This window comes from Atheta coriaria, unplaced genomic scaffold (assembly GCF_025399875.1).
Source record: "Atheta coriaria isolate IRGN ID8LTWV9N9 unplaced genomic scaffold, Caltech_Dcor_3.1 hic_scaffold_9_pilon, whole genome shotgun sequence".
In the NCBI taxonomy this organism is placed as follows: Eukaryota; Metazoa; Arthropoda; class Insecta; order Coleoptera; family Staphylinidae; genus Dalotia; species Dalotia coriaria.
Window position 1 is genome coordinate 8,719,317 of NW_027045451.1, and position 14,852 is coordinate 8,734,168.

At 36.1% G+C, this 14,852-nt stretch overlaps 1 protein-coding gene across 1 annotated transcript; it reads right to left on the reverse strand.

Moving 5' to 3' along the window:
* Positions 1-486: 486 nt before the first annotated feature.
* Positions 487-7,850, reverse strand: LOC135799680 (uncharacterized). The gene is made up of 2 exons (XM_065312873.1): positions 7,428-7,850; positions 487-1,065 (listed from the first exon to the last, which is right to left on the reverse strand). Exon 2 carries the CDS (start codon positions 1,015-1,017, stop codon positions 487-489), a length of 531 nt encoding a protein of 176 aa, XP_065168945.1. The 5' UTR covers positions 1,018-1,065; positions 7,428-7,850.
* Between the last annotated feature and the right edge of the window lie 7,002 nt (positions 7,851-14,852).

Genomic DNA, 14,852 nt, shown 5'->3' on the forward strand with positions numbered 1-14,852 from the left:
TTAAACAGCTTGCGCTCAAATTGCCCGAGGCGTGGATTTTTTTTTCTGTATTCAAACATATTCCCCTATTTTTGAATATAAAGTGGAATAATTTACGTTTGTTGATTTTAAATTGAAATTGTTATTTTTTTTTATAAGAGGAAGAAAAAAAAGATAAAATTGCTGAAAATGTCAATAGGATTAATAAGACCTGATCGGTGGAAACGATTGGGCATCCCCTTGAGAATGTGCTTAGCCAACTGTTATCCCAATCAGCATTTTTCGATTGCTCGACCGGTTCGAAGCGCATTAGGGCAAATTAAGCCGAACACGCCAATCTGTTCGGAAATTTTCATCTTGTTGCACCTTTTCCGCGCCGATGCACACGCAAACCTTTGTCGAAACATTTTCAGACATTCTCAGTCCGTCGTCTAAGTCTAATGCAATTTATCTCAACTGTTTTTCACAATTCACGTCTTTTGACGAATTTAATATTTTCGGAATTTTTTACTCACCAATAACCGTCGCCAAAATTAATAATCCCAACACGACCGCAGTTCCAATCATCGGCACCATCTCCCAGGGGAACTCTTCGGTGAAGAGCGACCCGTTGCCCGACCCATTGCGGCTGTTATTCAGGCTGTCATAGTAACCGAAATACGATAGCTCACTGGCGCTCTCCGCGCGCGCAAATTGCTGCGATTCGTTGTGGTCGAGCAACATGTTGTTGCTCTCCATCGAGTAGAGAATCTTCTGCCATAGCTCATCGTCCAGCTCACCTAGCATCCCACTCGCCGCTGTGGTCGTGCTGGCGAGAAAACTCGACGCCGCACCGGAAGTTGTCGCATCGGTGGTGCGCGTCGTCAGCGTGCTGGCGAAACGCACCTCATTGGCATCGTTATTGTGCAGGTCGAGATCGTTGCGGTGGTGGCTGGATCCGACGATTAACGATCGATGCGGTTGGTCGTAGCCGCCCATCTTGTCGGTGGTGATCGCTGCCAGCGGCCGCCACAGATGATGCAGCTTGATGTAGTCCATTTTAATTACGCCATTACTCGTCCTCCGCCACCCAAGCGTGCCACCGACCTGCAACACAACATCATCATTACGCTAAGAAATACAGCCGATTGTGCGCTCGAAACGAGGTGGAAATTAAAGCGCAGTTTTTTTAAGCGAGGTGTAAAGTGTGCGCGTGATAAATTTTCGAACGGAATTAAACGCGTCGCGGCAAAAAGGAAAGTGACGTTTTTGAGGGTGGCGATGAATAAAAATGAGAAATTGAATCATTTATTACGTTGATGCGGATCATTTATTATAGAAAAAATCAGTGAAATGCTTTAAACTTTAATTTTAAACCTTTTTAGAAAAGTTGTGTTCAATTGGTTGCCTATAATATAAATTTGCCTTAGGTTTGGTTAGGTTAGCTTTTTAGAAAAATTGTGTTCAATTGGTTGCCTATAGTATAAATTTTTCTTATGTAAATTTAGGTTAGGTTTTTTAGAAAAGTTGTGTTTATTTAATTGCCTATAGTATAAATTTTCCTTATATAAGGTTAGGTTGAATTCGATAACAATAAAAAAATATTGTTGTTGTTGTTCTTGCAGAACGTAATTATACAAATGTCTAGCACAGTAAACCAATTTTGCCGATTTAGCTACAAGCAAACTTTTTATGTGTTGGAAACACGAAAAACCCAGCGAAAAAAACTAATATTCATAAATGTTTACACTCTTGTGTTTTGTTATTCAAACAGACACTTAACCTAAAAATCACGACAAAACAGCCGTTTAAAACTTTGGTTATTGCCAGTCTTTTCGCTTCTTTGTGGTTTTTCGCCCAACCACTTCATATCAAACAAACGAAGAATCCGCTTGCTATTCAACGCGCAATCGTTTTAATCGAGTTGGTCGGTGCTTTTTTTTCCCCGGCTTCGTTTTGTTTATCCATCTCTATTCTGTAACTTTGAAATCTCTAAATTTGTTCAATACACCTCAAACGCACGCCGAGAGGCAAAAAAGCGCATCGATTTGAATCGACTGACTCCATCCGAAGCGCGAGTGAATGCCCGGCGGGCACAAACAAATCGTTTTAATTTCTGGTCGAAGCGCAATTTAGATTAAATTGCATTCAGCGCGCGCGCACAACTTAAATTAAACGAAAACAATTCAAATTAAAACACTGCTCGCGGGCGAACGGATCGAGTGGAAGCAATAGCGTTCACGAGAATGATCATCATCGAATTCACGTCGCCTGATCGCGGCGGATTTGGGTGCGGATGGGATAAATCTGTTTTTTGGGGTGCTTTGATCTTTCAAGTGGTAAAAATTTAGCCACAAGGGTTGCAAAAAATGGGATATTGATGGTAATAGTATTATTTACTAGTGATAGGTTTCATATTTTGCCTGGAAAAAATTTGGAAATGAAAAAAATGAAAATATGAAAAAATATTAACAATTATAGGCATTCGTGCGCCATCTGTAGCCATATTAGTTAACTATAACTATAATTTTATCTTTATTCCTTATTTTTCACCCTTTTAAAACTTTTTTATGCAACAAAAAGTTGTCTATGATATTCAAAATTTATAAAAATTCATTTAGTGGTTTACCCGTGAAAAGAAGTCAAACATACAAAATTAATCAGAATTAAATTATGTTGATATTGTTTTTGATTTGTTTTGTACTTGTTTAAGGAAACATTGTAAACCATCCACTTGAATCGTAAACTTTGAATGTTATTACATCCATGTGACTAGACTTACTCCTTACTCTCATTCCTAATACAATGAAACAACATTTAGAGTTGTTGTGCGGAAATTGCGCTCGTATATTTCAACTATGCAATATTTGTACATGTATAAGCTGAAAGCATAAACTTAATTGTACTTTGGCTTAATATTAATGTGACTTTTGAATTTGGCTACAGATTAAACCCATCAAAATGATGACATTGCAATTTATACCAGGCTGTCATCTGTTTACATAAAATATGCATTTTAAAAGCGCGATTTTCATGATTTTATCTGATTTTATTTAATATTGTCAGATAAATCCGCCGGCCTAAATATAAGCACAACATTCATCCACCCGGCTGGATTATTCGGATTATTCAGCGCCTCGCGTGCATTTGGGTTTTGCGGAATTTGAATGTGATGGGTACATAACATTCAAATGCGGTATTAATTTATACATATTCCGATAACGTGGCAATGAATTGTGCCTGATTGCAATGCGCACGCGATTGCCATTCAAAATCGGAGTTAAATATTAATTCGAAACATATGGTTTTGGTGGTGCATATTTGGGCGCGCGATTGCAAGTCGGAAGCGCCGGCGGCAATAGTTTCCGGCAATAGTTGCACGCTTACGGCGGTGAGGAGCGCATCACGCGTGATTAGATACGTAAACATTCGGAATTTTGTTTGACGTGCGCATAATTGCGCGATACGTTGGCGTTAATTGGATTAATTTGATCAAGGACAGCGTTCAAAGGGGTTTTGTGAATGAATACTTCAGCAAATAGTTAGTTTTTAGTGTTCATTTTGGTAAATTGCATGAGTAGTAACAAAATTAGAAAGTTATGGTTTATATTTTTTGAATAATTTTTGTTTTTAAAATAATTTTAAGATTAGTAAATGAAAATTTTAATTATTTTGATTTTTTTTTCTATTATTTTCCAAATTGAAATAAAACAAAGCTAAAAATAACTAATTTTTAAGTTAATAGTTATATTTTTGGATTATTAAATGGTTGATAACAAAACCAGAAAGTGTTGATAAATATTTTAGAATTATTCATTAAAGATTTCAATTTGTTTGCTTTATTTTTCTGCAAATTTTATTTCATTTAATTTGCAAAAATAACGTGTTTTTCAAAAATTAAAACACAGTTTAATGGTTTTACTGATAAATTATTTTTAAATTTGTCATTTGTAATTTTCAAGTATTGTTCAACGATGTTTTATATTTCATGATTAAATAATGAGTTTAAATTTACGAATTCATTAGATTGTATTACTTGTTGTATAGTGGACGCGCCGGGCAATGCATTTAATTACTGATACGTAACTAAAATTACAGGTTTTACATTTTACATTTATTATTAAATTGATCACTGATGCACGTATTCATATGCGGCATATTTTAATAACACGTCAATTGTTTTATTTTCATTAGTAATTTTGGCTCATTGTTTATTAATATAATAAACTAAAAACATAAATATTTATATAATTAAACTTTGATTATGATAATAATTACATCTATCTTCTATAATATAAAAATGAATCGTAAATTCTGTTGGTAAGCGCATAACTCAAGAACGCCTAGACCAATTTGGCCAATTCTTTTTATAAAATGTTCGTTAATGTCCAAGCATGGTTTTTACGAGAAAAGTTTGAATAATTGCCAGAAAAACCCTAAAGACAGTCCTTTTCTATTGGATAAAAGTTAGCAATGAAATTCAATCATAGTTATAATTAAATAGCTGAATCCGAGATGGCGTGCTGAAGTGCATTATTAGCAATTCTTTATATAATTTGTTTAAAATAAAATTGCGAATCTTTTCGATTGAACTGACACATACTATGTCTAAAACAAGGGGGTAAAAACTCAATTACTTATATCAATTTTCTATTTCTGTAGCTAGAATTTTTTATTTTCTCCTACAAGTACGAAATTTGAACCAAACAGAGTGCTAGTTTTCAGTTTTGATAAATGTCAACTTGTTTAAAAATGCACGAGTATGCTCGTTTGTTCTTTGAGTCGTTTGCGTACATTTTAATAATCTCCCGAGCGAGTAGACGCTCAACGATGCAGCGAAATATGAGTAAGTTTAAAATTGAATTTGTGCTCTTCGGCGACTGCGCCGCTCGTGCATGCGCACGGGCTTAAACAATATTTAATATCCACATTTATAACATCGGCTTTATTGCCTTTAGTGCCCACACACTGTTTTATGAAAGCCGACTGGTAACGAAATCTACTGTGGGCTCAAGCATGAGGTCAGCTTAGGTTAATATCACCTTGGATGATAATTAAATCAGAAATGTATGAATTTTAATCATGAAGCGGTCTTATATAATATTTAATTTTAATCTCGATGATTTATGCCTCGCACTAGGTATATATTAATTTTATTGAATTATGAAAAGCGTATCGTTACTGTAATTTGAAATTTTAATTTAGTTTTAATCTTGTGAGGGGGAAACCTGTTTGATGTTTGATTTCGGTTTTAAGGTCAGAGATCATGTGAAATGCAGGAATAAACTTTTAACCTTTGCGTTAGTAATTGTTTTGTAAAATGACAAGTAAAACAGCATTTTATTGTACAGGCAGCAAAGGAAAACCGACAAGACGTGCACGTGTATACATTAATTTAAAATTTTGTACTTCCGGAAGAGTGCAGAAAGGGTCGCATTATTATCAAATTGTCTTTTAGAGCTTTTTACACGTCAATGTAATTTTTGCGGCAACAAATATTTATTTCTTGCTTCTTCCTTGCTTTTTCAATAAAATTCGTAATTTTTTACAAAAACAAATAAGAAATTCTAATAATGCATCTAGCGCCATCTAGAATTCAATTATTTAACTATAAAGATGATTGAATCTCTATACGGATTTTTATACTTTATTTAACAACTTTTAAGTAATAATTTTTGACATTTTAATACTTATTCTGCTATTCGGGGTGGAGATGAATCTAAAAAATCATGAATCATCAAAATCCGTCCTGCCGTTCTTGAGTTATAAAAGTTGTAACTAACTTGACCTTTTATAAAGCAAGTGCACTCTTGAGTTCAAATTTTAGTTTTAAAATTTTTGTATTCTCCAAATGTTTGACACTTTAGTGTAAACAAACACACACAACTGTCCTTATCAACCATTTTAGCTACAGCTATCAACTGATTATTAGAGATTAACCTTTGATAAAGTAATTACATTTAAATTTAATGATATTATTTCCAATTTCACTACAAGATAATTACATCGCGAGGATAATGCTATTTTAACCTTTCACATATAACAACATACAATATTTATATTTATTTATAAGCTCATTTACTTGCATACATTGACAAAAATAGATCCTGATTCTGATTACGGTTTTAACATTTCCATTTATATTTTTACACTCATATCAATACGAGGCGACACATCCGATCCGGAAAACTATACAACTTGTCACTCGGTGTCAAGTGTAACATGAAATAGTGTAGTGGTGCACACTGGCTTCCCTCGGCTGTATAAATATTTATTACAACTTTCCGGCCGCGGCGCCCAGCTTTGCCGCGAATGATCAATGCGGTAAGTTTCGGCCCGGAGAATAAAGCCGCCGCCGGCATGCGCCGATACCACAAAGCTTTGAGATCAGGTGATATTAACGAAGAATCCGCCGCTGCCGCCCGCGTAATAGAAACCTTGGGGAAAAGTTAATGCTCGGCGCATAATTGGAGTGAAATAAAAATAATACAAAGCATCAGACTGAAGAAATAAAAAAAACATAATAAAAATAAAAAACACAAATGTCTGCGAATATTTGCTGGCTAAGAGTTGATATGATAATGCATATGTGGATAAGAGAATCATATACGAGATAACGTATTTCGGCGATTTATTGTGCTCCCTAGCGCTTGAAATAGGTTATGGCAGACTGCCCAGAATACGCAAGTTGATTGATGCTCGTAAATGATGTTTTGAAACGCTAGGACGATTAAAATGAAAGGGGTTGTATTAGCTACAGTAAGAACTACATATAATCTACATTTAATTATTTATTATTTATACTTAGAAAAAAATGTTGTTCAGTTGCTTGCGTATGAGAAAACTTTGACCACCTTGACCGCATGTTACTAATTCATCTATCATAAACCAAACCCCTCTAAGAAATAATAATAACTTCAAGATGTCCTTGCACGTCAAGAACACATCCAGAGGCCTAAAGCCCTCGGTCATACTCGAAAACTTTCGGGAGCAATTCTCGGCCAGTGGGCAAACTTTACACCCTTTTGCGGAAGTTGAAATGTCAAAAGCGGATTTGTGGCAGAAACTCGTGGTTTGCGGACGAACTTCTTCAACATTTTTCAAATTTATACTATAAAGTACCAAAAGAAGAAGAAGAAAAAGAAAAATTCCAAAGTATGTGAATTTCATGAATTTATGTTTTGAGATAGATTGTATTGCGACTTTAGTGTAAAGTGCCTTCGCCCCTCGTTGGACATTGGACGAGTGAACATAAAGACGGAACATTTGTTGCTTTATGTTGATGCGCGCGTAAAACCGGCGATAAAAAGGGGCGCGATGGTTCATTTAGGCGATGACGTATGTATTTTTTGAACCAATTTAAAAATACGAATGGAATAAAATTTATTTATACGAATAAATACGAAACATTTTTTGGGGAATACGCTCAAAAACATGAATAATGCATGTGCGGATTTTTTCCTACTTACATTAACTTAATTACATTTTAAGCGATTTTTAAGTGGCCATATACCGCAACGGTCCATGTATCATCCAGTTTGCACACGTTGTATAATTTCAATTAAAGTACTTCTCGATCTCGTCGCCACAATCACTTTGCTCTCAATCCGAACACTCGAAAGTTAGTTTTGCAAACAAACTCAACTCGAAGTCGTCCTTCAGGTTCTTCTTCAGTGAGTGTCACTCACTCAAACTTTTAGTTTAAAAAAATAAATCACGCCACTTTCAATAATTAATTAGTAATTTTTAGTAAATGTCAGCTTTTCGAAATAATATTAATATTATTTTTGATGATAAGATGTGTTTTGGGGTTGGTCGCGCAGCGATTTGTTTGTAAACGTGCGAATGCCGAAACGCGTCTGATTCGGTCGGCGGGCGACCGCCGTCGTGTACGTGCGCCGACTGAATACGCGTTACAATGCCGCCACCGCCGCCGTTGACGCTGGCCCATGTCTCACGGATGTGTTCGGGTGGCGGGCGCGTGCGAAAACTCGTGCGCGCCGCCGCTTCACAATCCGTTCCCCTCATCTGTGGCATAAAAATAATAAAAATACAAAACGGACAACAGTAGAGGTATAAAAGATAAGAAACAAAATGTATTCTGTTGTATTGTATTTTATTGTATTTATTAAGGGTTGAATGAGTTTGTGGAGATTTAAACTTAAGCTTAAATTTGGTAAAAAGTTTAAATTTACATTTTTAATTATAAACTTGAGTATAAAGTGAAAAAAAAAGCACATCGGCGGAATTTATAAACGTGAGAGTTTGTAATCCTGAAAATTAATATGCCGACATGGATGTGGTGAGCGGGGTGCAGGTTTCCGCTGGCGATGGCTAAACTTCTACTTGTTGCGGTATTGTTTTTACTAGATAATTGTTTGCGAATTTTCTATCTTATAAGCTAATGGAATACATACATAATTTAAAAATATGTATGCTTGGTTGCCTAACTAATAACTAAATATTTTATTTATGTTAATATGGTTTGCTTAAAACTAGTTTTTGTTTGAATTTTACGGTAATACGGTAACATATTGACTGTTCAGTTATTTTTGGTTAAAATATTAACTTTTTATGATAAAATTGATGTTTTTTGCTTGTATTTGTATAAAAATTGTTTTTTTTACAAGTGGCGTAGCAGTTTTTGTTGGTTAGTAGTGTTGGTTGCCTATAGTAAATCGCTTTTGTTGTATTTTTGTGATCAAAACAAGTTTTAGCCTGATTTTTGCTTAAGTTTGGTTTGGCAGAATAATAATTATTTAAATAATAGTCTATGAAATAACAATTCACTAAACAAATATTTTTAACGTGAGGTTAGAAAAACATTTCCACTTCTTTTTTTTTTTCACTTTTTTGCGCCGTATCTCCGAATTCGCATGCTGGAATAGAATTTATTCACTGACGTCACTCCTCTATCGCACTTTCCACTCGCCTGTGCGGCGGCGCACACCCTGTGACGTCATTTCGCTGAAAGTTCGGACGTCCCTCGAGGCGAGCCGTCTCCGACACCACCAGCGCACGGCAATCGTTCGCGCACTCACCGCCCCACATTCAAGCGCTCAAGCCGCTTTTGCTCTTTGCGCGCCCTATGCCACCCACATTCACACCCCGAGTTGCCATCGCGACCAAAAGCAATTCTATTACATCTGGACGGCGTGACATAGGTGAGAGAAGAGCATCCGGCGGCATCCGACTAATGGCCGAATTTATAAAAGCATCTTCGTTACATGCAGGTAACAATTTATCGGGTTAATCGTTAATGGCGTTAATAATAGCAGCGTTCAATTATTAACCACACAAAAACATTCATTTTCTTGTATTTATTATGCGCGTAATGTGTCTGCGCTGTAATGAGACAACTTTGGCGAGCGTCCTAATGGACCATGATTATATTAACGGCGACATTATGAAATCTGATGATTTATTTTTATTAACTAAATAAATACTTAATCTTAGTTAATCATAATACCAGACGAGTTGGTAATATCAGATTTAATGTATGCAACCAAATATACACCGAGTAGTTTTATGTTGTGGTTGGTATCATTAAACTATCAACGCTACACCTGAAGTTGAGTGGGTTGCGCCCGGGTCCCAGGTGTGATTTCGGCGCGATTTATTCCCCCGGGGCCAGGATCCCGCATAAACTGCAACCCGACACACTCGACAAATTACGAATTGCGAGAAGTGCAAACTAAAGTCGCCGAGTGTCTGGCGTTGAGAAGCTGTTGTTGGGTTAAAATATTTACGCCCCGACACGTGGCGCACGCCGTGCACCATTGACACTATTAGCAACTTTGCCCCGCGGGAAATCCTCGCCAGATTAAAATTAACGAACGCGTCTCCGGCACGTCTTTACGTCTTCTCATTCTGATAACAGATAACTGTTTCTATTTGCACTCCACTCATCTAACTTTGCACTTAATCGCAGTCTTCGCACTTCCGCAATTTCGTCATTTCAACTTTCTGTCTGTTTGTCTGTGGTTTTGCTTTTGAGTGTGATGTGATCTATTTTTGATATAAAAATGAATCGCAAAATTTGTTGGAAAGCACATAACTCGACAACGCTTAGACCAATTTGCCCAATTTTCTCTTTAAAATGTTTGTAAAAGTCCAAGGATTGTTTTTACGGCGAGAAAAATTCGAATAATTGCCGGAAAAACCCTAAAGGCAGCCTTTTTCTATAGGATAAAAGTTGGCATTGAGATTCAATCATAGTTATAGTTAAATTGTTGAATCCGAGATGGCGCGCTGAAGTGCATTATTAGCAATTCTTTAAATAATTATTTTCTTTAAAATAAAATTGCGAATCTTATTGACAGAATTGACACATACTATGTCTAGAACAAGAGAGTAAAAACGTACTACATTTTTATGAGACACTAACCGGACGAAGTCGCTGGCAAAAGTTAGTTTTTATTAAAATTGAAAAGTTTACTTCAATCCAATTATAATAAGTAATAGCTCCGAGTAGTGCGTTTATACTCGACTGCATTTTCTCAATGTCAGTGTCGATGTCGATGTCACCAGCGTCGTTATTGTTCGTGATAGTTGACATTCGGGACATTCGTCTTGAGCCCATCTTTGCAGTTTGATTAGCATCGCTCGATGGCGAGTAGTGCGTCGGCTGTTTGTTAGAGAAGTCATTTGCGAGTCAAATTTAACGACACTTGAAACTATCGATCTCTTGTGGTCGACGATGCCAGCATCACAACATCAAATGTACATGCAATGCACCGGCACTAATTACGAACAGAACATATAAGTTCTGCCTCGGAAGCAATCAAATCACTAGATAGGGAATCATTCAATTTAATTATAAGCAACTTGTGCTCATCGAATATATTTAATTATATATGGATGAAATTCGATTTCGCAAACATATTTATTTCTGTATTTTGTTGTCATCGCGTTGCGAGTTCGGCGGAAAGGTTAAATGTCATTTTGCTCGCGCCCCAAACCGCCAAAACCTCAAACTTTCCACCTCGAATGATGCATCTGAAATTTCACTCCGGCGTAATTTAATTTCCACTCCGGAGCACGCTGGTTGCGACTGCGAAATTGGTAATGTTATATGTCGTCCCAATTGATGTACGAGACTCTTGTACCGTCAGCCAACTGACTCCTTCGCATCCGCACGCGCAGCAATATGCATCAAGACAATTTGCCGATTTCCTTTACCAACACTCACTTATGTCATATTAGGAGGCAGATTAAATGCATGATATATTTATGTAAGAGTACTTACATAATAAAAGTGGATGTATCAATGTCTTAAAGCAGATTATTTTATTTTATTTTTTGTTTATTGTGTTTTGAGAGGGAGGCGAAAAAGTCAAAACAAGTGAATAGGTGTACTCTTTTACACAGACAGACTAGACCATTAACAAGCAAAGCGTTTGAGATCCTATAGGATCCAGTTGACACGAGAACAATGCACCGGCCCCGATTGAGTTCCTGCGCTCCAGGGTGAAAGTTCAAAGAGCGCGCAGTGCTCCCGAGCTCAAATAATACAAAATCAATCAGGATGTCTCCGATGGCGTCAATGCTGATGCCAGGGATCCTTTACGTAAATATTTAGCAGACTATGCTTATAGTGTGTGGAGCGCGCAGTGTCACACAGTTTAATTAATCAAAGACTTTGATTGAATATTCTCAAGTTGGAATGGGTAATATTTTTGATATTTATGCTACTTATAGAGTTTTAAAGAATTTTATTTCGGAATTTGAAGAATACCAAAGTAGTTTTGTTGTTATAATGCAATTTGAAGAATTTAGTTCAATATTTCTGAATAATCTTATAATTTTGGCGATAATTCAATCTTTATAATATAAAAACAAATCGCAAAATCTGTTGGTATGCGCAAAACTCAACAACGCCTTGACGAATTTGGCCAATTCTTTTTTTTTAATGCTTGTTTAAGTCCAAGGATAGTTTTTACGGCGAGAAAAATTCGAATAATTGCCGGGAAAACCCTAAAGACAGGCCTTTTCTATAGGATAAAAGTTAGCATTGAGATTCAATCATAGTTATAGTTTAATAGTTGAATCCGAGATGGCACGCTGAAGTGCAGTATTAGAAATTCTTTATATAATTAATTTCTTTAAAATAAAATTGCAAATCTTATTGATAGAGATAGATTGATATAGAATTGACACATACAATGTCTAGAGCAAGAGAATAAAAACGAATTACATTTTTATTAAACACTACCTGGACAAAGTCGCCGGCAAAAGCTACTTTTTATATAAAAATTGCTTTGTGTTTTGAAAAATATTTGGTCAGGTTAATAGCTTTTAGCGTTTATCAAAATTTTCGATTGAAATCTGAAACAAAATTACATTAAAATATTTCTATTTTCTATTTTCAGAGAATATGTTGGTAATTTCATAGTTTTAATTTCAATTCAAAATTTCAAAACTCGGCAATTTAAATCAACATAAACCAACATTCAAACCTTTGATTACATTGAAAACTTTAATTTTAATTGTGGAAATTTAGCAATTTTGCAATTATTTTCCTCTGGAAGCCAAAAACTGTTGAGAGCGTATTTGATTTTTTTTCTGCCAACAAAACATGACCTGGCACAGGTTTCTCTTCATCTAAATAAATTACTTTAATGTAGAAACATTCGATGCCCAATCGAGTTGAAATTGCAATGAATCATACAATTTGCTTTCGCCAGTAGGCGCTTTCCAATCTCCTACTATAATAAATCACCTTTACATTACGAAGATTAAAAATCTGCATTTTTTGCGCAGCGATCCTTCTTCTCGTTCACTTAATGATACTTCCAATAGAATACCAATCCAATACAACCCTTTATAACTTTGTTTTTCCACCTGGAAAAGAAAATTAAATTTATTTATTTAATAAAAAATATATTCTTAATACTTAAGTGTATTTATTATGTCTAAGATTGTAGAATGTGTTGTTTTGACTAGTTCGTTAAAAAGTCAATCATTCTATAAATACTCGCACAACTCGACTGAAAACAAAATCGAACGCTTCGGAAAATCTCGAACGTGTATTTAATTGCTTCTGTCCGTTTCGTAGATGTATGCGCTGCCGCAACTTACGAGTCGATCAAATCAGTCGGTTAGTATCATTGTCAAAACGATCTCGTAGCAGTGCATTTAAGCTTCTTTCATGTCGGACCGCGGCGCTGGCACATGTGTATCCGTCGTTCAATTGAAACTTAATTGAATTTTTGCCTCCATCGATCCCCGCAATCGGCGGCGTGCGCTCTTTCAAAACCGCCCGAAATGTGTTTGCCTAACCCTCAATCCGAGGCGTTAACATTCTTTGCGCTTTTAACTCAATTTCGGGAAATAGCTTAAATATTCAATTATAAAATTTATATTTATAGAGTGAATATGTATTTAGTTTTCCTTTCGCAACACCCAGTATGTGTTGATACCATCAAATAGGTTTATAATTTTATTTAAAAAAAACTTATAATATTATAATTGCTAATAAACACTTTAGCGCCATCTAGGATTCAATTATTTGACTATAACTACGAAAGAATCCCTATACCAACTTTCATTCCTTATTTAACACCCTGTACGTAATAATTTTTAAAATTTTATTAATTATTCTTCTATTCTGGACGATACTGAATCCAAAAAATCATTGATCATTAAAATCTGTCCAGCCGTTCTTGAGTTATAAACGCTGTAACTAACCAGATTTTGTTTTATACATAGATTGTTTGCTTTATGTCAAAGTAAAGCCGTAAAAGTAATTTTCTGTAACCGCAAATTTAATTGTAAAACATTAGTGTTTTTTCCACCGCTGTAAAAATCAGTTCAATATAATCAGCGCCGACGTGCTTCACTTAAATTGTCAGAACGGATAATAAAGATAAAAAATAATAACGACGCGAAAACACAAGGACGCCATAAACCACCGGCGTCGCCACATCTCGTCGCCCTCTCTCTGCGTTTCTCATGTTTCTCCCCCGCCATTATTCACACGTTTGCCTTTGTTGTACCTTTTTTTTTTGCACCACGTAAAATATTTCGTTCGTCCATCACCATTTGCCGCTCTTATCCGTCTCGCCAAGAGCAAACGCCTTCGATTAATACGCTCTTTATCAACCGAAAGTCAATTGTCTATGCTTTTAACTATGAGTATGTGTTTTGATGTCGTTTCGATTCAATTGGAGACGCAAGCCAAGATGGCGGCGGCGTGAAGTGTCGCGCGAGAAACTTTTTCAATCTGTGCGCGACTCGTGGATGTTTTTTTAGCGCGCGACGTGTTAGCCGGGCTTAAGAAGACAGAAGAAAAGTAATTTCCTATACGCACGTAACTTGAGCAACTCCGTCAATGGCATTAACTCGGCTCGGCTTTCGGTGCGAGCGCTAACCACGAAGGCGAAGCGAACGAAAACTTAAGCACAGTGTCTCTTTGTGCTCTTCGCTGTCGTTTTGTCGACTTGTTTAAGTTTGCATTTAATACGCTGCGGTACGCTGTGTTGCGTTTAACTAGCTGAAATTACAATTTGAATTTGCCAGGTGGAATTTGAAGTTTCATTGTGAATTAGAAATTGCTTCGGCTTCATTGTGTGTGCTTTGTAACGCGTTTCTCTGGCTTTGACAATTTCTCCTAGGAGAATATAGTAGGAGAAGCAGTTAGCGATTACATACGAGTTGCGAGGACAATTTCGATTCCAAAATTAATGAAGCAATACGAGAAGAACGATGATTAGACGGCTCGGCGGTGTTGCACAATGGGTTTCCGGCTTCCATTGCGTCCGCAGCAATTGCATTTTAATGAAAACGATTTTTTTTCGTTTTGGGGAAAATAATAAATGTCACGTAGGAAAATAAATGATGATGAGTTTAAAATAATAAAAAAAAAATGAAAGATGTAAAAGTAAACACGTCCT